Below are 25,520 nucleotides of genomic sequence, written 5' to 3' on the forward strand. Positions count from 1 at the left end.
TTTTTTTTCAAGTAATGACTTTTTTTGCGTGTAATGTTTCGTCGATTGAAAATATTTTATCCGTGTTGCTTAATATTTTATTTACCTCAAAACAAGATTCGGAAATATTAAACATATCTGACAATTAAACGAATTCACTTTTACCAATGCAAATTGATCATGTAAATATAAAGATGAGAATTCTTTGTGTGTGCCTAAATAAATCTCATGTATCATTTAATAGCGTTTATTGACCAAGCTGCCAAATAAATATAGGACGCTGACGACGGTGGATAAATATGACTTTTTGAGTGATACTATTACGCGTGGTTTTTTATTTCTCTGTTTTTTACTATTTATTTTTTAACGAATTGACACGCGCTAATTTTGCAACTGGTGTAAATACGTGATTTGTAAAGAATTGTATAGCAACCTCAAATCTTCTAAAACATTTCGGACTAATAGTTTTCAAAATGAGAGGAAATATGCAGTACAAACTAGTACAAAAATACCTATTCAATGATCATATTTTTAACGATTTGTTTAGAAAACTTATTCAAATTCTAACTATAAAAAAATAAATCATTTACTACAAAACATATTTCGATTATACTAAAACACGTTACTCATGCATTTACGAAAAAATTTCATTAAATAAAAGAAAATTTATTAGTTGTGAATTTATTAATTTTGTATGCGTGCAAAGAATACGTGCATAAAATAAAAATTTTATAATGCAAAGCGTAATTTGCCTGACTTTCGAATGACGAGGATTTTTCGGAAGTTAAAGAAATTTATTACAAAAGTGCTGCTCCCTATGTTTTGTTTGATTATTATTTTTAATGAAGAAAAGAACAAAATTATGGAAAAGTATAAAATTATTTTAACATTATTATTTTTCCCGAAAAACAGTTTTTTTTTTAAATTTCAGCAATGAAACAATTATAATTTCATTTTTAAAAATTGCGTGATTAAAAACAGGGTTCGAAAAAACTCAGAAATTTCAACCGTCCCCTAGGACGGCTTGTCCTACAATGTACCCCGTCCTCTATGAAACTAGCCCGTAGCTTCTAAGTAAATAAAAATATAATTTTCTCTTATTTATTACAAACATTTATATAAATTGCACAATGAATTAGTAGTTACTAGGATTACATTATACAGTAATAAAAGAAATACTAGGTTACTAATAGTAACCTAGTATTTCTTTTATGAAATAATTTAAATGAAAAAGGTCAAGTTATCTGGAATGTCAATTTATCCGAGGGTACTGAGTTTCTGAAATGAATCAAATATGACGTTTGCCAGTTCCACAATCAAGCCAATGATTTACAAAGGTTTCTGCAAAGAAATCTGAAAGGGGTTTTCCATTTAGGTAGATGTTCATAATTGCGTTTAACGCTTCTTGTTTAAGACTAGCACGTAATGTGTTTTTTTGTAAGTTCATTGCTGAAAAGCCGCTTTCAACCGCTGCAGTACTCCCAGACAGAGAAAACATCAATTCTAATAACAAAAATTGAAAATGTATCACGAAAAGTAACGGGAAAATGGCCGTCCGCGCTGACGTCGAATTCAAGAAATTCGTTGTCCGCGGGGAATATTTGACCGCCGAGGCCGGGCGGTTTTTCGAGCTCTGATTAAAAAATTTTTAATTTTATTTTCAGGTTGTTTAAAACGAAAAATGCCAGTTATATGATGGTTCAAAGAAGACAATTTTTTTTATTTTGTGAGACAAAAACAAGCAAATTATATAGTAATATGTCCCTTATTCAGGTGGAATAAAATAAGTAATTTTAACACAGGGTAGTTACACATCAACGCTAAGAAAGTATGCAGAAAACTGAAATTAAAAATGCAGACAAAAATATAAATAATGCATAATTCTATTCTAATACTTAAACAGTATCTATTAATAATAATTGCATAATAATAATTCTAATTTCATTTTACTTATTATTATTTGTTGCCCTTCCTGTGCTTTTATGTTATTAGATTAAGCAAAATACGTTTTAAAAAGTTCATTCCATCAAAATAAACATTATCTATATTCAGTGTCATTTGGTATGACATAATGATGATAATAACATTCATGATAATGATAATTCATGATAATGAAAATTTAACACAATCAAGAAGAGTTTTCCTGCTCTTGTCCATTTTGAAGGACGGTAAGAAACCTTAGTATATATTCTACCTATTTAAACAGCACTTGTTTCACCAATAATAGCTTGCTTTTAAAAAATTCAAAAAAAATTTTTAAAATTAAAATCAATCATTATCTTGTATTCTACTACTTCCACAGTATCTATTACTCCACAGACATAAATAGACTTTATATGTGCTTCATTTCATGATTTTATGTTAGAAATAAGTCAGTTTAGGTGTTATCGGATATTATCTTGTATTCTACTACTTCCACAGTATCTGTTACTCCAGCGACATAAATAGATTTTAGATATATGTGCTTCATTTCATGATTTTATGTTAGAAATAGATCAGTTAAGGTGTTATCGGATATTATCTTGTATTCTACTACTTCCACAGTATCTATTACTCCACAGATATAAATAGACTTTAGATATGTGTGCTTCATTTCATGATTTTATGTTAGAAATAGATCAGTTAAGGTGTTATCGGATATTATCTTGTATTCTACTACTTCCACAGTATCTATTACTCCACAGACATAAATAGACTTTAGATATATGTGCTTCATTTCATGATTTTATGTTAGAAATAAGTCAGTTAAGGTATAATCGGATATTATCTTGTATTCTACTACTTCCACAGTATCTATTACACCACAGACATAAATAGATTTTAGATATGTGTGCTTCATTTCATGATTTTATGTTAGAAATAAGTCAGTATAGGTATAATCGGATATTATCTTGTATTCTACTACTTCCACAGTATCTATTACACCACAGACATAAATAGATTTTAGATATGTGTGCTTCATTTCATGATTTTATGTTAGAAATAAGTCAGTATAGGTATAATCGGATATTATCTTGTATTCTACTACTTCCACAGTATCTATTACACCACAGACATAAATAGATTTTAGATATGTGTGCTTCATTTCATGATTTTATGTTAGAAATAAGTCAGTATAGGTATAATCGGATATTATCTTGTATTCTACTACTTCCACAGTATCTATTACACCACAGACATAAATAGATTTTAGATATGTGTGCTTCATTTCATGATTTTATGTTAGAAATAAGTCAGTATAGGTATAATCGGATATTATCTTGTATTCTACTACTTCCACAGTATCTATTACACCACAGACATAAATAGATTTTAGATATGTGTGCTTCATTTCATGATTTTATGTTAGAAATAAGTCAGTATAGGTATAATCGGATATTATCTTGTATTCTACTACTTCCACAGTATCTATTACACCACAGACATAAATAGATTTTAGATATGTGTGCTTCATTTCATGATTTTATGTTAGAAATAAGTCAGTATAGGTATAATCGGATATTATCTTGTATTCTACTACTTCCACAGTATCTATTACTCCAGCGACATAAATAGATTTTAGATATATGTGCTTCATTTCATGATTTTATGTTAGAAATAGATCAGTTAAGGTGTTATCGGATATTATCTTGTATTCTACTACTTCCACAGTATCTATTACTCCACAGACATAAATAGACTTTNTGATTTATATATATATATATATAATCTTGTTGAAAGAATTATAGTTATTTTGCACAACAGAAATAAATACAATTATTTTAAATTTTCGTGTGACATTTTCAAGTAATGACTTTTTTTGCGTGTAATGTTTCGTCGATTGAAAATATTTTTATCCGTGTTGCTTAATATTTTATTTACCTCAAAACAAGATTCGGAAATATTAAACATATCTGACAATTAATCGAATTCGTTTTTACCAATGTAAATTGATCATGTTAATATAAAGATGAGAATTCTTTGTGTGTGCCTAAATAAATCTCATGTATCATTCAATAGCGTTTATTGACCAAGCTGCCAAATAAATATAGGACGCTGACGACGGTGGATAAATATGACTTCTGAGTGATACTATTACGCGTGGTTTTTGATTTCTCTGTTTTTTACTATTTATTTTTTAACGAATTGACACGCGCTAATTTTGCAACTGGTGTAAATGCGTGATTTGTAAAGAATTGTATAGCAACCTCAAATCTTCTAGAACATTTCGGACTAATAGTGCTCAAAATGAGAGGAAATATGCAGTACAAACTAGTACAAAAATACCTATTCAATGATCATATTTTTAACGATTTGTTTCGAAAACTTATTCAAATTCTAACTATAAAAAAATAAATCATTTACTACAAAACATATTTCGATTATACTAAAACACGTTACTCATGCATTTACGAAAAAATTTCATTAAATAAAAGAAAATTTATTAGTTGTGAATTTATTAATTTTGTATGCGTGCAAAGAATACGTGCATAAAATAAAAATTTTATAATGCAAAGCGTAATTTGCCTGACTTTCGAATGACGAGGATTTTTCGGAAGTTAAAGAAATTTATTACAAAAGTGCTGCTCCCTACGTTTTGTTTGATTATTATTTTTAATGAAGAAAAGAATAAAATTATGGAAAAGTAAAAAATTATTTTAACATTATTATTTTTCCCGAAAAACAGTTTTTTTTTTTAAATTTCAGCAATGAAACAATTATAATTTCATTTTTAAAAATTGAATGATTAAAAACAGGGTTCGAAAAAACTCAGAAATTTCAGCCGTCCCCTAGGACGGCTTGTCCAACAATGTTCCCCGTCCTCTTTGAAACTAGCCCGTAGCTTCTAAGTAAATAAAAATATAATTTTCTCTTATTTATTACAAACATTTATATAAATTGCACAATGAATTAGTAGTTACTAGGATTACATTATACAGTAATAAAAGAAATACTAGGTTACTAATAGTAACCTAGTATTTCTTTTATGAAATAATTTAAATGAAAAAGGTCAAGTTATCAGGAATGTCAATTTATCCGAGGGTACTGCGTTTCTGAAATGAATCAAATATGACGTTTGCCAGTTCCACAATCAAGCCAATGATTTACAGAGGTTTCAGCACAGAAATCTGAAAGGAGTTTTCCATTTAGGTAGATGTTAATAATTGCGTTTAGAGCTTCTTGTTTAAGACTAGTACGTAATATGTTTTTTTGTAAGTTCATTGCTGAAAAGCCCCCTTCAACCGCTGCAGTACTCCCAAACAGAGAAAACATCAATTCTAATAACAAAAAAGTACTCCAGAAGTACTTCCAGTACTTCTGGAGTAAACGACGAAATCTGAAAATTATTTTACATGTTGGCTTTATTTAATTATCATTACGCTTTATGAAATTCTGTTGAAAGAATGGTAGTAATTCCTCACGCAGTTAATTAGATATTTTAATTTTTAAAAAATAATATCAATCGTTTCAAATCGTTTATTCAGTTAATGACATTTTTGCGGGGAATGTATCAAAGATTGAGTATATTTATCTGTGTTAAACATTTTATTTACTTCAAGACTGGGAAATGTTGAACATATCTTACAATTAAATCTGTTTTTACTAACGCAAATTGATCAAGCAAATACATAGATGAGAATTCCTCGTGTGCCTAAATAAATTCTAAGTATTGGTTGAGAACAAATAACTTTTATTGACCAAGCTGATTGTCTAGCACAAAAATAAAAGACGTTGTTTATATATACGTTTTTGACTGAACAGTTACTTGCATGCAGTTTTGAATTTCCCAGTTTTTTTCTTGTTTATTTTTACCGTATAAACACGTCCTATTTTTTCCAACAGGTGTAAATTCGTGATTTTTTTTTAGAAATACGATGACCTCGTATCTTATTAAAACATTTCGCAATTGCTAAAGTACTCAGAACATCATTGTATTTACAAGAGAGTGCTAAATGTAGCAATTATACTTATAATAATTTTTTTAACAAGTTGTTTCATTCCTAATTATCGAAAAACATAATATGCAACAAAACATGTTTTTCCAAACTCCACGGAAAATATTACCCACAGTTTTAAGAATAAAATGTTATAAATTGAAAGAAATGCTTCAAACTTAAGGGGATAGAGCCGCAATGGCTCAGGGGATAGAGCGTTCGCCTTCGAATGAGGTGAACCGGGTTCGAATCCCGGCGATGACTGATGGTCGATACGAATTCCGCATCTGGCTTGTACCTACCACAGTACTGACGCAAAATATCCTCCGTAGTAGATGAACCATAGGTTAGACGGCTAAGTGTGGCAGGCTCTCGTGGTCTTCCTCTCCATGTAACGCAAATGTGGGTTAATTCCACCGAAAAGGTCTCCATGTATCGCAAATGCGGGTTAATTAATTTGAAAAGTCCTCCACTAAGTCAAAATTTCTCCCAATACTTGATCCAGGAGTTCCCTTGTTTTCTGGATTGGGTTCAAAATTACAAGGGTGCGGAGTTAAATATTAGTAGTCGTAAGCCCCTCCCCCCCCCAAAAAAAAATTGGGTCGGCTTTTTAACGATGGATATTTACTAAGTTTTTAATAAAAAAGCAATTAAGCAAAATGAAAAGTGGCAAAACTACGCTTAAAGGCAGGTAATACAATTCTGCGTATTTTGCAATTTTCGTAGCACTGAAGTTCTTCTCAAGATTTATGCCAAGTTCGTATCGTAAACAGCTAAAGCAATACTTACTTGTTTTAATAAGCTTAAAAAACTCGTGAGCTTTGGTTTAAATAGTTTATTCATCCTGTTTGGTTAAAAAGTAAAGGATTAAAATAGTTCTTTACTCAAAAGAATTTATAACAAATCTAATATCATTGTTTAAATCTGTAGCTATGTATAGATAACATTAAAATCACTTTGAAAAATCGTGAGGTATCATTTAAATTTTTTTGTTTATCCAGTTGGTCAGAAACTGTTGGTTAATAACGTGTTTAAAGTAGTTTTCTTTTCTTTTCAAATGTATAACGAATCTGATATTGTTGAATCCATATCTGCTATGTATTCATAACATTAAATTCAATTTACAAAGAAAAATTTAATATTTGATTTAAATAGTTTGGTCATCCAGTTAGGCAGCCATTTTTTAGGTTCAAAATAATAAATAAATAACCTCAAGAAACTGAATCGGTTAACTATTACTTTATTAAAAACTTTACTCCCTTCAAAAATATACAAATTGGAAATAACAGTCCTTGGGGAAATAACCCAAGGCCGCACTGACGGAAAAAGTGGTAAATATCCCAGTGATTATCAAATTTAATAGGATCTTTTAGAGATTTACAATTAGTTTTGTTAGCAGGCCTAACAATGACTTGAAAATAAAAATGGGAGAAATTAGTAGCATCAAACGGGAGACAAAGGTCGAGATAGTCTGGTTGGCAGGGCGCTGGACTCACGTTCGTGAGAACAAGAGGTCGAATCCAGCAGGGCGAAGATTACCCGTGTAGTAAATGGTGACTGGTGCACACTAAATCTGACGGGTCACAAAGTCCTTCATGTTCCCATGACAAATTACACCTCTTGGGGTACTGGATTGGAGATTGATCGTTCTCTGGTTCAAATCAAAATTATGGTTTGTGGATGAGTGAATGAATGGATCCGCCCTATAAACAAGCGTGACTGAAGTCGAAATCTTGGCCCTAGATGGCGCCACTGGAGAACGTGAACAATCGCACCCCTTGCCGTAATGGCCTACGACGACAATAACAACAATGCGAAAAAAATAAATTGATAAGTTCTCTTTAAGGATTAGAATAGGGGCCTTTCAATCTAGTGAAAGTATCAAGAGTTGTATTGACTAGAGAAAAGTTAAATCCACGATTAGCAGCAAGCGATCGGAGGAATTTAAATTCGGAGTTGGTTCAATAGTTTAGTGCGCGGAAAAGGAAAGTATGAAATGCAGAAATTTTCTGACATACAGGGTGATTAGAATTAACATGAGCCGGGGAAAAGAAACGGCAAAATGTTTACGCTAAACAGAGGCGGAAAAATGAACGGTGTATTTAGTTACAAGAACATTTAAAAAAATAAAAAAAAGATAAAGTAGAATTATTTTTTGCGTCTAAAGTAAAGGGAATATTGGGGACAACCGAGTTGAAAACTTATGAAAATCAGAATTCTGATTTACTTTACCTTACTTTGTTAACTTTTTAAAAACAAATATATTTAATGATAAAAATTTACATACCATTACAATAAATTTGAGGGACAACTTGGAGTCCTTTTTTTCGATTCTGGAATTCCATTTTTTTTTTTTTTTTTTAAATCCCAAGCTTTTGATCGAGCTTCTTTAGACAAAACCCAAACTTAATAATAAATTTCTTAAGCATGTAGCAGCAGTAAATATATTAATCAAAATAAACATTACTACCTCCAATGTGAAACCATATTATTTTCTTCAATACACGAAAGAGTTTTCAATCTAAGTAATTTTTTTTATAGCTGTCGTTGAGCAGCCAACCCAATTTTTAGGGTTTACGACTACAAATGTTCAACTCCGTAGCCTTGTAATTTTAAACCAGATCTAGAAGACAAGGGAACTCCTGGATCAAGTATTGGGAGAAATTTGCCTTCCTGGAGGACTTTTTGATGGAACTAACCCGCATTTGCGTTACATGGAGAGAAATACCACGAGATCCTCCACGGTTAGCCTGACGGCAAAGGGACTCTAACCCAAGATCTGTCTACCACTGAGGATATTTCATTACAGCACTGTGGTACTTCCTACCAACCAGCCATCGTAGGGATTCGAACTCGGTTCACCTCATTGGAAGGCGAACGCTCTATCTGAGCTATCGCAGCTCAATCCAAGTCATTTTAGTAAATGTAAGTTTTAATCCATTTAAAATACACAACAATTTATAATCATTGCTGAGAAATCAATACATTCTACTGAAACTAATGCAAAACTGTCATCTTCTCAGGCTTTAAAGCGCACATTTTTTAGTTGAAATGTAGAAATTTATATATTTTGACTTAAGATTTGTGACCCTTAGGACTTAATAAATAATTTAAAAATAATCTTTATACGAAAAAAAAATCCAACTCGATAAGCCCTCCATTCATAAATGATAACCCAAAAGTTATTCTAGAACCCCGCAATATTTGAAGTTATTAGCGTAATAGCAATTTAATTAATCCTTATTAAGTTTGCAATAACCTGCGGATCCAACATGAATAAAATAGTTTTTTACTCAAACCAATTTATAATGAATCTGATATCATTTTTGAATTTATCACTATTTTACATTGTTGATTCTACAGCTGCTGTGTGTTGATAACCTTAAATTTACTTTAAAAAATCATGAAATTCGATTTATTAAATAGTCTGTCAATCCAGTTTGATAGCACTGCCGGTTGATAAGATAATAACAGTTTTTAACGACAATAACAGTTTTCGAGTATCGTTGTTGAAGTTACATTTAAAAAAATAATAATAATAAAAAGCAAGAGTTTTATAAATGTTAGTAAAAGGTTCTTAAGTTCTTGAAATATGAAGAAATATTGCAGTAGTATTAAAATTAAGGGGCTCAAATTTTCAATCGCTTTTCTGTCTAATCTCCTGAGGCCATATCTTCCGAATTGCGGCAACCCCAATATTTCGATATACCCCATTGTCAAGACTCCAAATCTGTCGATTTACTCATGTACATTTACTGAAGGCCGAACCTGTACTCATCTGCAGTGAGTGCCAAGTCGATAATCACTAAAGATGGGTGCTACAATCAGTTAAACACATTTTAACTGATTGTAGGGGATTCAAACTTTTTGGTAGTTTTTATACAGATACTTCATCACTGCTTGGTGACCCAATACATTACAATATTATTGCTGGCAGAGTTTAGTGCGTAGTTGAAAATGGTAGGCAAGCATAATGAAAGAGTCATCTTTGAACTAACAAGAATTTTTATTAAGCAAGAAAAATCATAACTTAACTTTTTTTTTGTCTGTTTAGGCAGAGGTGGTGCGATTGTTCTTGTTTTTCAGTGGCGCCATCTATGGGCAAGAATTCGGCTTCTGCCACACCATTCACACAACCACAAACCCGTTTATAGGGCGGGTCCCATTCACGCACACAGAGGAGAAAGGACATAGAACACACGGAGAGAAAGAAACATCCATGCCTTGCCCGGGATTCGAATCCAGAACCTTTCTGATACAAGGACAGTTCCCTGCCCCCTACACAGGCCGTTCGGGATAACTTAACTTAAACATCATAAAAGAAAACAATCCTCGAGAGTATTCTACTCTCCGTAACATGAGAATTCACTCCCGTTCGTGAGAACAAGNTCACCAAATCTAATCTCGATTTGTCATATATATACAAGCATATTTATCATCCAATCAAAAAATAACATTTGCATAATGAGAGTAGAAAACTTAATACACTCAAACATTTGTAAATCTTGTCTTTAAATTATTTTTAAATGTTCGAACTCCGTCTTTCAGTGGTTTTTCGAACTTGTGATTTCTGACTCGCCGTCCTTCTTTCGAGAACCTTGTTCATTTAAATTAGTAGTCTGACAATTATCAAGTTGATAAAAAACAATATTCATAATTTTTAAAAAAAATTATTGAAATTCCTTAACCTAGCGACTGGCGCAGTATAGCCATTTTTGACTGTTGTGCTAATAAATCTCAACCAACCAATTTGTCATTAGAAAAAAAAGTTATTCAGAAAGTTTCTTTATTCAGAAAGCATGTTTTTGTGTCCAAATTCTTAACTTAATTAAGTAGGTAGCTCTAACTGATTAGCATATTTGAGATCAACTTAACTAATATTAAGATAAGTAAGGGAAAATCTGATAAGTATATAAGTTATTCAGAGTGTTATCTTTTCTTAATTCACAGTGCATCGATATAATTGTTTTAAATGTGTTTGTATTGCAGAGGGGGAGGGAGCATAATCTATTCAGCCGTTTTCCTGCCCTTTGAATTTATTAAGCATTAACTAGTATTTGCCTCAAAAGCAGGAACTGGTACTTTAAAATTCAGCCTGCATTATTGACTAAGCTGTTCGTTATAAGTTTAGCGACTAAATATGCTTTAGGGTGAAGTGATACTTGCTCTCTTTTAATAATTTTCATGTATAAACAAAGAACTTATTTTGGAACAGGTGTTAATACAAGATCTTTTCCTACATTAATCATTCACTTTCGAGAATGATTATTCGTGTGTGGAAAAATACTTTAAATGAATCTGGCACAAAATCTCGTGCCTTATGATAATGTAATTTCAGTCCTTTCCTGTTTGCCACAGGATGAATTCAGAGCGATATTATCGCCAATCGAAGCCTGAATTACTCAAATATATTATTTGCTGATCATATTTTGCTGAATCATATTTCGTGAAAGCCCTTCAATTTAATTTAAAAATGATATAGAAACTAATCATAATTTCTCTTTATTGATCCTAAGTTTAATTGGAAGGTGTATTATCTCATCTTTGATTCGACTATGGTCACAGAAAATATGAAAATGCTTAAGAAAAGTTCTCATGTTTTGCTACTGCAGGATGGGGCAGGGTGCATAGCGTTTTTAAAAAGTGCTTAGTTTTGATTTACGTTTTTTAAAAGCCCTTTACGGTGCTTTTTTATTTAGTGTTTGTAAAAAGTGCTTAATTTTTTATCTTTTAAGAAGAGATTTTTTCTTTGCTCAATCGATTGTCGCTCTAAATTACAAAAAATTCATGATTTTTATAATTTTATCTGTACTGTTTATTAGAAACTAGTAGTTATTTTATCGTGATTATGTAAAGTTTTTGAAAATGTTTTTGAATTTTATTGATTTTATGTTTATAAATTAAGAACTTTAAAAGGATAGAAAAAAATTATTTTTGTTACTGCACAGATCCTAGTTATAATTTTTTTTTCTTTGGAAAGTGATTAAAAATATTTTTTGAGTACTTAAAAAGTACTTAAAAGGTGCTTATTTTTTGGTGAAAAATCTGGCTACGCTCCCTGATGGGAGGTTGCTGTGACCTTTCATACATTTTCACTGTTGGCCATTCGTCATATTAATGAAAACTTATTTTCTCATGTTTTATTTAAACATGTCTTTGTTTGAATTTCTAATTTTTTTTGTTGTAATTAAATTGTAAAACTCTGAGGATTGGTGTGCAATGATTAGAAGAGGGCGTAGCCTTTAATGTAATTAAAATAAACTATAATGTATTGATATATATATATATATATATATAGGCATAAAAATTGGAGTATTAAATAAAACTTAGAGAAAAGAATGAGAAGATCTCTGGAAATTTTCGAGGACTAGCAAGTTAGGACAGAACACTCTTCTGATTTTAAAGGCAAACATTAAGAACTTAGCAGCGATAGAAATTACTCGTCCATTAAATTGGTGGGAGATTCTTACAAAATTCCTTCGCAGCCATGAGGAGAAAAAGGTGGTGACTTAAGCTGTGAATTATCCTTAATTTTAAACTAATCATTTTTCTTCATCTGTTTATATGCAGGTTTTATTTTATTTATTGACAAGGAAAAATCAGACGTAAAGTCACGTTTACTATATCTGTATTTATTTTATTATTCACCACTTCATTATTGACCACAACAAGTTTATGAATTATAAAAATATTAACAACAAAATGTTTTTTTTTCATGTAAGGTGATAATTTACTTACTCATTTATAATTCAGGGAAACTAGGGAAGTGTGACTCGCCAATTTTGAAATAAACTAGTGGGATGTATGTCTTATGAGGAATAATTTTAGGGGGCGACATTCGTTTCGGCCCTTAGAAGGTCCTGCGAGAGATAAAAATAATTCAATACATAGAAAAATCGGTATTTTATTACTTCACTGCAGACTATTAGTTATTGTAGTTATCTCATACTCCAATTAATTTTGCGGCACTTTCACGTACTATATAATGCATATTTATTGTCAAAATCAGTGTTGCCAGAACTTAAGATTAAAAAGTAGCGAATGGGAGCTCCAAAAGTAGCGAATTCGAACATTTTGTAGCCCAAAAATAAATCATATATATATATANGTTATACTTACCACAAATTAAAATATCAAATTAGGTATTTGCAAAATTTTTATTCTCCTGGTGGACTCCTGAAACAGGATGAGAAATTTAACATGAATGCTTCAATAAAACAATGAATGACATTTGGGACTTTTTTACAGAAAGTCTTATTTTTGTATCTTTTAATGATAAAAGGATGTAAATGATTACAAGTTGTCCTGCTAAAAAATTAAATGTTCTGTTCAATGAACAAAAAAAAAACATTTAAAGCTTCACTGTGATCAGTAACTAAATTTTTGTATTTACTTATTCTGCTGTTTTTAACTACAGAAAATTCGTTTCTTTATAAAATTAAAAGTTCTTTATACAATCCTAAGGTAGATTTTTTCCCTGAATTTATACTTTCTTAAATTTAGAATCGGTTGTTGTTGTAGTTTATTTACGTTGCGCTAGAGCTGCACAATGGGCTATTGGCGATGATATAGGAAACATCCCTGAGGATGATTCAAAGACATGGCATCACAATTTTTATCCTCTGCAGAAGGAATGGCACCCTTGCTTAAAGTCAAACACTTTACGGTAGAACAGTTAAATGAGAGCCAATACCGCACATCCTTGGTCCCTTCTTAGACTGATCGAAGTGGTCACTGACCGCAGTCTGATGTTTGATTTCGGTGTCTTACTGTAAACCGTGTCATAGCGTTCAGTCCACTGCAGGACTAGAATCTGTTATAAACATCTCACAATTTAAAAAATTTTCCTTGCCAAGAAATACTTATTCTGGTAATTTATTTTGTTCTGCACTTAATATTCTTCAAAGTACAAGTTTCATAATAAAATACTTCATCTAAATACAAGCATAAATATATTTGATAAGATTAATTTTATCTGCAAACATTTTAAATGTAAACATTTTCATTTACAACTATTTTTACAAGTAAGTTTATCTTGAAAAAGCAAACTGCAAAATCTTAATACTATAAAAAGTAAAGATTTATTTTTACATTCTGTATTTTAAAACAAAAGAACGTTTTATTGTAAAATTTTTGCATGTTTTTCCGATTTTTATAATTACAAATATATTTGATTGTAAAATTATATCTAATTTTTTTTTCAACTCTAATTTCAAAAAACTCAATATTGATGCTTATTAAATATATATATATATATATATATATATGATGTTTTCCATTTTAATTTAATAATTTATGGGGAAATTTCATTTACACACATCAGTATATTTAAATTGTAGAAAGTATTAATTATATATCAATAAAAAGATGAATTCTTACATTATTTCTACTGGAAGCTCAGCGCACATCATGCATACTTTGCTTCTTCTGTCACACATGGAAAATCGAACTTTCAGTTGTATCTGAAAAGATTAAAGAATCATAAGAAGTAACAACATCGATTAAGTCTTTCTAAAATTAAAACGAATTCTCATTGTGACCTTTGAGGTGAACTTTCACATTTTTTCTTGAAACTGAAATGGACAACTAGTCATATTTTCATTTGCGACACAGCTAAGTTTGCGGCTAACAGAGTTTATGGCAAAAACATAAATAATTTACCTCATAAAAGCCAGCCCTTCCTTTTACTTTTAATAAAAAACCAATTCTGGAGCTTAAGAAGAGGTTTGTCCGATCCCCAAAGTTAAGCCCTTGCTTCGAGGACCACCTTACTTAGGAGGCAAACAAGTATTCAAAACGAAACAGTTAAGATGCTTCGCATTGCGTATTGTCTTTATCTCGCAATAATTTGTAATTGGTGACGTCATCAATTGAACAAAAGAAGGCGTGAACCAGTATGAGAGACGTAGACTTAAGATCCTGCTGATGGCGGAACTGTGAAGTGGACGTTTTATTTGATACATGAGCTCTTAGGAAATTTGCGAGGAAAAAGCCTTTAGTTCGGGAAATAAAAAGATTTTTAAAAAGTGATTCCAAAGTATTTTTACGTTTTATTTATTTCTCTACAGATATTTAAATTATTTGTTATATTTGCTTTAGTGATTTTTTTTTAAAATTCATCGGTAAGACAGTTTAATCGGTTTATACTAAAAGATTTTATTATCATTCGTCTTAATGAGTTTCAATCGTATATGATACATGTAGGAACAGGATGAAAATTAGTTAAATACTCTTAAAGTTGAATGAAATATCAATACAATGGCTTTGTTGATAAGCAAACCAGGCTCAGTCATCTTAAGGGTGGGGACCATCATAACATTTTTCGGAAGTCCTACTTCCGTAACTGCACCGAGGGACGGACCGAAATTTTTAAAATTATAAAAATCTGCTTTTTTTCAAACATTTATTTTATTGAAACTTTAAAAACCTTGTTTTTATTTTATCATATTAGAAAATAGTCTACATTTTAGTGGCCTGGTGCAAAACAAAACTTAGCATATTAGAAGTCTCACTTAAAAAACACAAAATTCCTCAACTCTAAGGGCGATTTATGTTGTGTATATGACATTTGAAGGGGAAGAAAATGTTAAGTTGTTCATTTTTAATATTGCAGTTCAAAAATGAATTTTAAAAAAATCAATATCTTATGGGCAAAATTCTGGTGTCTTTAGTAATTTATATTTTTAGAGGCAACTCAAAAAGGGTTCATTTAAAGAACCTGCAAAATCTAGCGGCGTTTTCTGAAAGCAGGTAAAAAGACTGTGCGATATTCTTTTTCAGGAAAATACTGAAAAAATCGTTTGCTCTGTTTTCATAGTATGTACCGGTTTTTATAAATGTGCCATGTATGAAGTGATACAAGTATTTGTCACACCAGTACCAAGTTCTGTTGTGGAAATTGTTGGTTAAATAGTATAAAATAATGCATCTGATACATACTTTTGGATAGTTAACTGAAACAGCGAAATTTGATTCGTGCCTAAATCTACGTTCTTGGAAAAATCCACCCATGTCTTTGCATGGAGTATTAGTATCTGTTGTCACAGCAGACTCACAAGCATCAGATTTACCCCTGTATGGAACGGAAAATTTTTCAAATACTCCATAAACTCTAAAATCAGTTTTGCCAGTGAAGTTTTTAGTGGGAGCTGTAAAATAAAATGATTTTAGTTTATTGCAAATATATTATTAAAAACTATTCAAATATTTTATGAAATAGTTACCACAATCAATGTTATATAGATATTCATTTATATATATATGAATGAATATCTGTATGTGTCTTTTATTGACTCCTAAACCATCCGACCGAAAACTATGAAATATGGCATACAGATAGTTCGAAGCACGAAGAAGGACACAGTTACGACGAACCGTTCAAACGGGATGAGCGAAAAACTAAATGGAATTTTCTCATTGGTTAAATGTTAACTAATGTTTTAAAAACTATAGACGATTTAATTTTTCAAATATTTTAAAAAAATAACATTAGTGATATTAGCTAGTTTATAGCTCTTTGATCAAAAAAATAGTTTATTGAACGTACTTTAGCATTTGATTATTTTTTTATTTGCTATGTCAAATAAACAACATTAACGGGGTAGCATGCTTGGACTATGTCACCAAATTAATACCAGGTAAATCTGTTTCTATAAAAAGAAAATAATTTAAAATCTACTGTAATTGAAATGAAAAAAAATAGTTATGCATTTAAAGACAGAATTATAGAAAAGTAGTATACTAATTTGCGTAGGGTAAATTTAAATCGCTATTCAATTGACATCAATTGTGCTTAATTAATTTACGTAATATATGCATATTGAAATAAAAGAAATAAGTTATGTACTAAAAAGCAAAATTACTGGGGGGAGAAGTACTTATTCGACTAGAGCAGTGGTCGGCAAAGTGCGGCTCCAGAGCCGCATGTGGCTCTTTGGCTTCTTAAGTGCGGCTCTGGCACAAATATCTACGGAAGGTGCAATAATATTTCAATTTTAAAAAAGAACCTTGGTAAGAAAACAGCAGCGCAACTTTAGCATTTGTCAAAAATCCTCTTAATGCTACGATAGCCGAGTTGAAATTTTCTCTTTTTGAAATTGACATTGGCAGCTTTAAATACAATTGCTGGATTTAAAAAACAAGGAGATATGGCGCTCTAAATTCGAACGTCTTTGTGTTGAATTGGAAATATTGGAGAAGAAAAAATTTGATCTTAGTTCACAACACAAGTGGTCTGCTTTGAATGACCTGGAGAAGGAAGACNAGCACTTTATTTATACGCTTTCAGCATCAATTCAGAGGGCGCTGCGCGCGCCACGCACGCGCGATGGCTCTGAAACTTTATTAATTTGCATAATATCCTATATCCATTATTAAAATAATATTTCATTTGATTCTGATGATTCCTTCATGGTGTTGCATTTTCTACAAACAGCAGTTTACAAACCTGACTTACTTAAACTTTCCAAGCACATTGTTCGCATTAATAAATATTTAAGTAGGAAATTTAGTTTTATTTAGTGTAATAAAAGTTTACTAAACAAGCAGATTTAGCTCTCAATTTTTTTTAAAATTGGTGTAATGTTCATATTTGGCTCTTTGGCTAATAAGTTTGCCGACCACTGGACTAGAGGAACCTAAAAAAAAATCCCCATATGTACTACTGGTATTATGGTAATTTGTGCAATTTTAATAAGAATTCTACTACGGGTTTTTCGTATTTTCTGAAACTATTTTTCTAGTGATAGCGAAGACCGTGTATTAAGATTTTAATGAATTCGAATTAAAAGAACTTTTTTTCCACCAGTACTTAAATATTTTAAACAGTAAATTAAAGGTCAGATCATAGGCGTACCGTCGGGTGAACACGTGCCCTCCCCCTAATAATTTCCCCCAACTTTAGAATATTTTAAAGTTATTAATTTTTTTAAACCACCAACCGCTATTTTTTTTTATTTAAATGTTTAAAAAAAAGTCAAAAAATTTCTTTAGTTTAAAATAGTTGAACGAAAACATTTGATTATCACTTTTATGCTAAGGCTATTTTAAAAACCAATTAAAGATTACTCTTTTTTAAAATTGTTTCAAATAGAACTCAATGAAACACAATTGAAGAAAAATTAAACAAATTTTAAATTAAACAAAATTTGAGTATTTTTTTTTATTATACTTGAAAGTAGCTGCTCTTAGTTTAAGCACAATACAATTTTTTTTATTTGTAATTACTATTTATCAGCGCTTTACATTACTGCCAAAAGTTCTAATTTACTATGAGGCTTCGCTCACTGGTTACCTTTCAATCATCTGTTTTTTATTATACTTGAAATTTAATATTTTTTTAAACAAAATCATTTTGTTTATATAATAGTTACAGTTTTATGTAAGAGCATTTTGTAAATATGTTAATCGCAACAAAATTTACGATTACTTGGATTTGACAATTATTCAGCTTTACTTTAAAAAAATAAAAAATACAGAACGTAAGCCACACTAAGAAATAAATGTAAAATAATTTTACTTGTTAACTATATATGACGATAACCTGCAGAGGTTGGACAAAAACATGGAAGCACTTATATACTAACTCCATGTAAACAATCTTTCTTTCAGTAGTTTATTTTTTCGAAGATTTTTTGTGGCAAAATTGTGGGCGCAATTTGAAAGATTATGCTTGAAGCTTTTATTTGACCCGTGCAAAATTTGCATCCAACAAAATAGGCGTAGATATTTAAAGACTTTTTCCTTTTTTTAAGACTACTATAATTTTAAAATCATTCTTAAATAAATATCGCAATTCTATAGAATTTCAAAATAGGTCGAAGACTCCCCGTGTAGTAAATGGTGACTGGTGCACGATAAGTTTGGCGGGTCACGAAATCCATGTTCCCCTAACAAAGCAATACCTCTGAGGGTACAGAATTGGAGATTGATCGTTCTCTGGTGCAGGACAAAATTACGATCTGTGGATGGGTCCGCCTTATAAACGGGTGTGACGTATGGGGGTGGCAGAAGTCGAATTCTTGGCCATAGATGGAGCCACTGGAAAAACAAGAACAATCGCAGCCTCTCTGCCTTAATGACCGATGACAACAACATAACATAGAATAATATGATTTATATAACGTACAATATAGAATAATAATAATTTACTTACTGCACTCGAATGTTACCGTATGACTTTTTCCTTGATAAAGAGGACAACGTTCATGTTCAGCATTACATTCTGAAACTTGCATGACAAGATCTTTACAAAAGGTTGTTGTGTTGACACCTGCCAAAAAGAGCAACAGAAAATTAAGTGAAAATTTATAAAATATTAATTATAACAATGAACTTTTTATCTAATAATACGGTGAATAACGAAACATACGTATTTACGATAACGTACAAGATTTTGGAATGTTCATATTATCGGAATTCTTTTCTTCCCTCACTGTATTCATGCAATTCCCTACATACTATAATCGATTAATCATTAGCTTTATCGATAATCAATAATAATATTTCGTTATAGTAGAGAAATATAACATAAAATTTTATTCTTAGTTTTTTTTTTTAAAAAAAGTAATAATAATGACAAATTTTACTAAAAGTAGTACTAAAGTAGTACTAAGTCTTGACCACGCTTTTAAAATTATAAAAAAATAATAATAAATAGCCTTTACCACAAATATAGTAACGTACTGATTACAGGCACACTTGGAAAATATAAAATCAAATTGTAAGAAAAAAAATAGTTCAGTACAAGCACGCAAGTATAATTTTTTCATGGGATATTCAAAATTTTAATGTTTATGCTTTTTGGACTTTTAAAATAGAGATTAGTAACGTTTAAGTAATGAAATCATGTGAACTGCAAACAATAAATTTAAAAAACTTAATTTGATTTTTATTTGTATAAGAAAATCTATCATTTGATAATCAACCTGTATATAACAATAACGCGATACCATATTTTCTTTTAAAAATTTAAAGCAAGGAAAAGTATAGAAACCCGAAGAACTAACGTTGCATTCAGAAATAAATTTCTGACTGCAACGACAGACATAAGGATAAGGAATTAAAAGTTATATGTGAAATCTGTTTGAGTAGGACATTCTATGTTATGATTTCAAAATTAAAATAAGTTCTATTCTCGCCGGTCGGAAAAATCCAGTGTATTAAATAGTGACTGGTGCATGTTAAATCTGTCGGGGTCGCAAAGTCCTGTAATAAATCAATCTGTTCCCGTAATAAATCAGTTCCTCTGGGGATAATTAATTGAAGATTCATCGTTCTCTGGTTCAAGTAAAAATTACGATCTGTGGATGAATGAATGGAGTATGATTGGGTCCTCCCAGTAAAACGGGCTGTGACATGTGTGTAGCTGAAGTCATATTCTTGCATATAGATGGCGCCACTGAAAAACAAGAAACGCACCCTCTGCCTTAAAAATTCGCTTAATTGCCTAAACAGTTTTGCTGATATTGGCAAGTAGCATACGTAACAACAACTACAAAACTCAAATAATCTTCATAACTGCTAAATTTAGACTAAAGGTTAGAAATTGGTATAAGTTTACTTCGGATAAAATGCATTAATAAAATCGCAAACGATGGTCATAGTTAAGAACAATTATGAAATGATTCGCACTCGATTGTTATTCATTGAAAATGCAGCAGCATATTCTATATTATAATTTTACTTTTTATAAGAGTTAAATAACTTCACAAAGGGATATAGGAATTTGTTCCCCAAATATTAAATTCGGTTAAACTTTTTCACATGCATCTAATAACACGTAACTTTATTTAAATTTTAAAAATTGATTTCTTTTCTTTTTAATAAATTGGTAAATCTTTGTTGGAAAACGTTATCTAACAACTGTATTATTTATTTTCTAGATAATTCATTAAACTTTTATAAGTGATGAATTTAACTAAACTTTTAAAACAAAGGTTACTTCATAAATCGAAAAGAAAATGTAACCACCCAATACTATCGCAGCTGATATAAAATGGCGACAAAACTTACCCTTTTTGAGGAAACTTTTTCTCAGTAGTAGTGAAATAACTATTGTAGTGATAACTTTAAGCAGGTTTTGTTAAAAATTATCTCTGAAATTTTGTATTAGGTACTTCTTTTATACAGGTATGCATAATTTTTTTAAAAATTCGACAGTACTTAAAATTCAATTCTAGTGAATATCAGACATTTTGTATATGAGTTTTAATTATGCATGTTTAATGGTTATTAAAATCTTTTAAAATCAAGTTTATTAAATCAAGAATGAAATATCTAGTGTGAATTTTACGATCCAACTGCTTTAAATATAAAATATAACAGAAATCCGGGGTGCTTATTGCTATTCTGCTTATGCTTTGTAAAAATGTAAAATAAGTTTAAAATTGTATATAAAAAAAAGTTTCCAAACAATTTTATTTAGATATAAGTTTTCTGATGCAACTGTTGAAGCTTTAACTAACTCTTCAAATTTTTAAAAGGAAATTAATTAATTAGTTGACGCATCTTTCCCCGAGAGCCATTTGTTTTGAAAGAATATTTCATTAAGAACTGCAATATTTATTTTGAACTCTATATTTAAGTGTGGCTGCTTAAATTTAAATGATTAAACGTGACGTTAAGATACTTATATAAACTTTGCAAAAACAAGCAAGTAACGTCGGCGCAAATCAGAGATAAAATTTTTCTCCAATTCTAGATATTATTAAACTGCTATCGCGCAGAAGCATAGGCAGAAGACTTGTTACTACAACCCTTATATTTATTTATGTAAATTTTTATGAAAAGATATTTTGTGAAGGGTCCGTTAACGGACCCAAATTACTTCTAAACAGACGCCTGCTTAAGGATTTTTAGACATTTATTGTAGCAATCTAATTTCAGGATAACATTCAAATAACGGACGTAACTTTTCACAAAACTAGATTTAGGTTTTCATTAATCTAATAAAATTTTGAGTTGAATATTCTACCGAAGACGAATCTTTTTGTTTTCTTTCTGTGGTCGAAACACTGAACGAAAAATGATCTTTCCAATTTTTTTTCTGAATTACTTTGAGTTTTAAAAAAAATTAGTAGAGGGATTTTAATGTCCTATGTAAACACTGCTCATACCCCTCCCCCCCTTGTCAGCATAAGTAAGACAGAACCCTTTTATAGTATAGTTAGGTGCGTGCGTAATATTTTAATGGCCCCCAGCTAACTGCAAAATAGTACAAAAGGAATAAATTTCGCAAGAAATTAAATCCAGATAAATTTTTTCATTCGCATCAAAAAAAGTAAATATTCAACACATAGCACATAATTTTTCACGATAAATCTTTCACCGAGAGCATTTTGTTTTGAAAGAACATTTCTTCAACGGATGCAATATTTATTTTCCAGTGAATCTCCTTAAATTTAAACGATTAAAAGTGACGTCATTAAAGATACTTATCTAAACAAATGATTGCCCTAATGGCAAACAAGAAATAAAAGGAAAGTGTTGACTCTGAATGTTATCACCCCTAATATCATGTAGGATCTTTTTTGACTCATTTCTTTTCTTAAAAACAAAACTTTATCACTCGGATCTTAATGAGTCAGATAATAATCTACTTAATGAGACAGACTTAACTGACAATTTTTGACCCGTTTGAAAGGATTCATATAGTAGAATAAAATCTTCGTGATTTAATATTTTAATTAAATCTTTTTTGTGTTAGTTACAAAAAAAAGTCTTAATCTTCAATTTTCTCGGTAAAAATTATCCACGCCAATGTTTTTGTAGTGACGGGAATTACAAAAACATTGTCCCAACCATTTAAAAGGCCAATAAAATCTACTATAAGATAAAATAATAAAAAAAATCGATGAAAGTAAAATTAAACCAAAGATATATTAGCCCTTTTAATAAGTACGTAGATAAAAAAAATTATTTCAAAAATGTAATTAAACGTACTAAAAAAATTACTAACGTATTTACTAACGTAACTAACGTAAATTACTAACGTGATTACTAACGTACTAGTATTTTTATGCGTTTTATTTTATCTTGTAATGTTTCAATTAAATTTCTCAATTTGAAAATCTGATTCCTCCTCTTAATGTTACATTTTTTAAAAATAATTTCGGTGCTTTTCGGTTAGCCGGGCAAAATAAAATTCAACTATTTTTTATTATTATTTTTTTTCTTTCAAATTTTTTTGTTAACATCTGTTTTCTTCAGTGTTTAAAAAATTAATAAAATAAAAAGTAGTATATTAATAAAATGATAATAATAATTGCGCAATCGAAAAGCACCAAAATTACTAACAATTTTATTAATGCCTAAAGTAGAAATCCAATAATACATTTATTTATTGTCGTTTACTCAAACATAAATAAATTATTACAAATAAATGTATAGGATTTCTACTTTTGGCATCAGTAAATGTGTTAGTAATAACAAAAATAGAAATCCTATACATTTATTTATAATATTTATGTTTACTTGAACAAAATTTAAAAATTAAGAGAGAAAAGGAGATAAATACAAAGATTTCCTCAGTTTTTGGTGGCAATATTTTAATAAATATTGAAAAATATTTCTGGTACTACTATCAGTTCTTTAACAAACTTAAGCATAGGGTGAGTCTTTTGGCTAATATTTGAATTACATAATAACATAGTTACTATAAATAACAGTTTGCATAAATAACATAGTTTGCATAAATGATATTTTTATGTACAAGTCCCTTTTTCGCGTTTATTAATTGAGTGGTCAAATAGATTTTAGAATATAACATTTCTAAAAACTCAATTGGAGTTTATGATATTAATTTTAAAACAAAATTTAGTAGCTTTTATTAAAAAAAATATTTAGTTAGGATTAAATCCTAATGTACGGTACGGTCTTCGCACGATTTTTAAAATGGCCACAATACTAAAATGACGCTTTAATACTTAGTAACCAATTAAAATGCTTTCATTTAGTTAATTTTAAAAGATCAAGTGTTTTAATCCTAAGAAAAAAATTCATGAAATCCCTTGTGCACCATGTACTAAACCGTACAAAAATAAATATTTCTTTACAAAACCAAATATTGAAATAGTTTAATATTTATATCACATTTAGTCAATTAAGCATTTGGAGATTGACCTGATTCTTTTTTTTTTTTTTTTTTTTTTTTTTTTTTTTTTTTTTTTTTTTTTTTTTTTTTTTTTTTNTTTTTTTTTTTTTTTTTTACGTTTAAAGCACTTTAAAGAAAGTTTTAGATATTATAGCATTTTACATATATTTTAGGTTATAAATTTTATTTCAAACGTATTACGACTATAGAATAATTCATCGTATTTCATATTTAGTCACATAGTTTTAGATTCATTATTTTCGCAATTTCGCCAAGCTTTTCGTTTAAGTACCAAATATGAAGATGAAAATAATAAAAATCTTTCAAATTAAAAACCAAAATTAAACCGTAAGTAGCGTTTTTTGACACTGAAAAAAGTAATCTTTATCGATATAAAGAATTCCTTATAATTTTTTCTCAGAAACGCATTAGCTTAAGTTCTAGTGACTGCATTTAAAGTTGTAGAAACTGTATAGTGTTTCAAACATGCTTAATATAAGGATTTCGAAGCTAATCGCATAAAAATTAAAACAGAAATCAGTGCGAGTTACAAACTATTATTTTTAAACATTCTTTAACCTTCGTAGCTAAAACTAAATCAGAGTAACTATATAACTAATTCTATTAACAGCCAATCATTTGCTCTATTGATTACGAATTAATAACACAAATTTGGAACACAAAAATAAGATTCAACTGTAAGTCCTTTTGCTTCAATTGTCATTAAAATATAGATAAGTGATAATATTTTGTGTTTGTAATCTTTGAGGATGTTACGGTAAATTCTAGGATTCGCAAAATTGGCGAAACGTCGGTAGTTTAATTGACGAATATTTAGTCATCTAGGGTTAAAATAGTAATTTTTACTTAAAAATAAACAGCATGTAGATTATGTACAATGTGTTTATACATTAAAAAAAATACTCACATTCAGTATGGGCCGCATTATGAGCAATTGCACAAGAAACGGCAAAAGCCAACACAAAAAGTTTCAGAAACATATCCGTAATTTCTTTGAAACTTAGATTAAAAAACTTTTCAGTTTTAGTTAATGGTCGTATTTTCAGTAAGTCTGTTCACTTAGACATGGAACTTTTATTTAAACTTAAAAAAGGGCGAAAGGTTAGATACGAATTAACCGGTCCAATCAACGGTCTTGTTTCTTAAATTTTAGACCAATAAGAAAAAAGATTGCTTAAAACTTCTCGTGGTGAAAGTCATTCCATGATGATGGATTCACGATAAAGCAAAAAGTGCGATAACTGAAGGCTGACCAGAAATACGTCAAAATATATTCTTTAAAAAATATATGTGTTTACGAAACTGGCATGACGTAGACATGCACAGGATTTATCAATTTATCAGCATCTAACTCCAGTATATATTATTACTATTTTTTATTTGTTAAAAAAATGTTTTTAAAAAATTGTTGATTCGAAAAATCCAGCAATTGGAATTCACGTGCCTATAAACACGTTTGGTGGACAAAAATAAATAACACATTCACGTGATTCGATGACATGTTTAAAATGAAA

The 25,520-nt window shown here is 29.9% G+C and overlaps 1 protein-coding gene across 2 annotated transcripts in view; it reads right to left on the bottom strand.

Annotated features, from left to right (window-relative positions):
- LOC107448180 (uncharacterized) overlaps nt 1–25,308 on the bottom strand; it is a 28,576-nt gene extending 3,268 nt beyond the window's left edge. Inside the window, exons 1-5 of one of the 2 annotated variants that reach the window (XM_071185522.1) lie at nt 24,914–25,308; nt 19,048–19,164; nt 15,834–16,042; nt 14,274–14,356; nt 13,014–13,070 (exon numbers count right to left, since the gene is read on the bottom strand). In XM_071185522.1, coding sequence (XP_071041623.1) covers nt 13,052–13,070; nt 14,274–14,356; nt 15,834–16,042; nt 19,048–19,164; nt 24,914–24,986 — 501 coding nt within the window. In that variant the 5' untranslated portion in view covers nt 24,987–25,308 and the 3' untranslated portion in view covers nt 13,014–13,051. The remainder of the gene's footprint in view (nt 1–13,013; nt 13,071–14,273; nt 14,357–15,833; nt 16,043–19,047; nt 19,165–24,913) is intronic. The other variant, XM_071185523.1, reaches the window with a different exon arrangement.
- Between the last annotated feature and the right edge of the window lie 212 nt (nt 25,309–25,520).

Source organism: Parasteatoda tepidariorum, chromosome 9 (assembly GCF_043381705.1).
Source record: "Parasteatoda tepidariorum isolate YZ-2023 chromosome 9, CAS_Ptep_4.0, whole genome shotgun sequence".
NCBI lineage: Eukaryota > Metazoa > Arthropoda > Arachnida > Araneae > Theridiidae > Parasteatoda > Parasteatoda tepidariorum.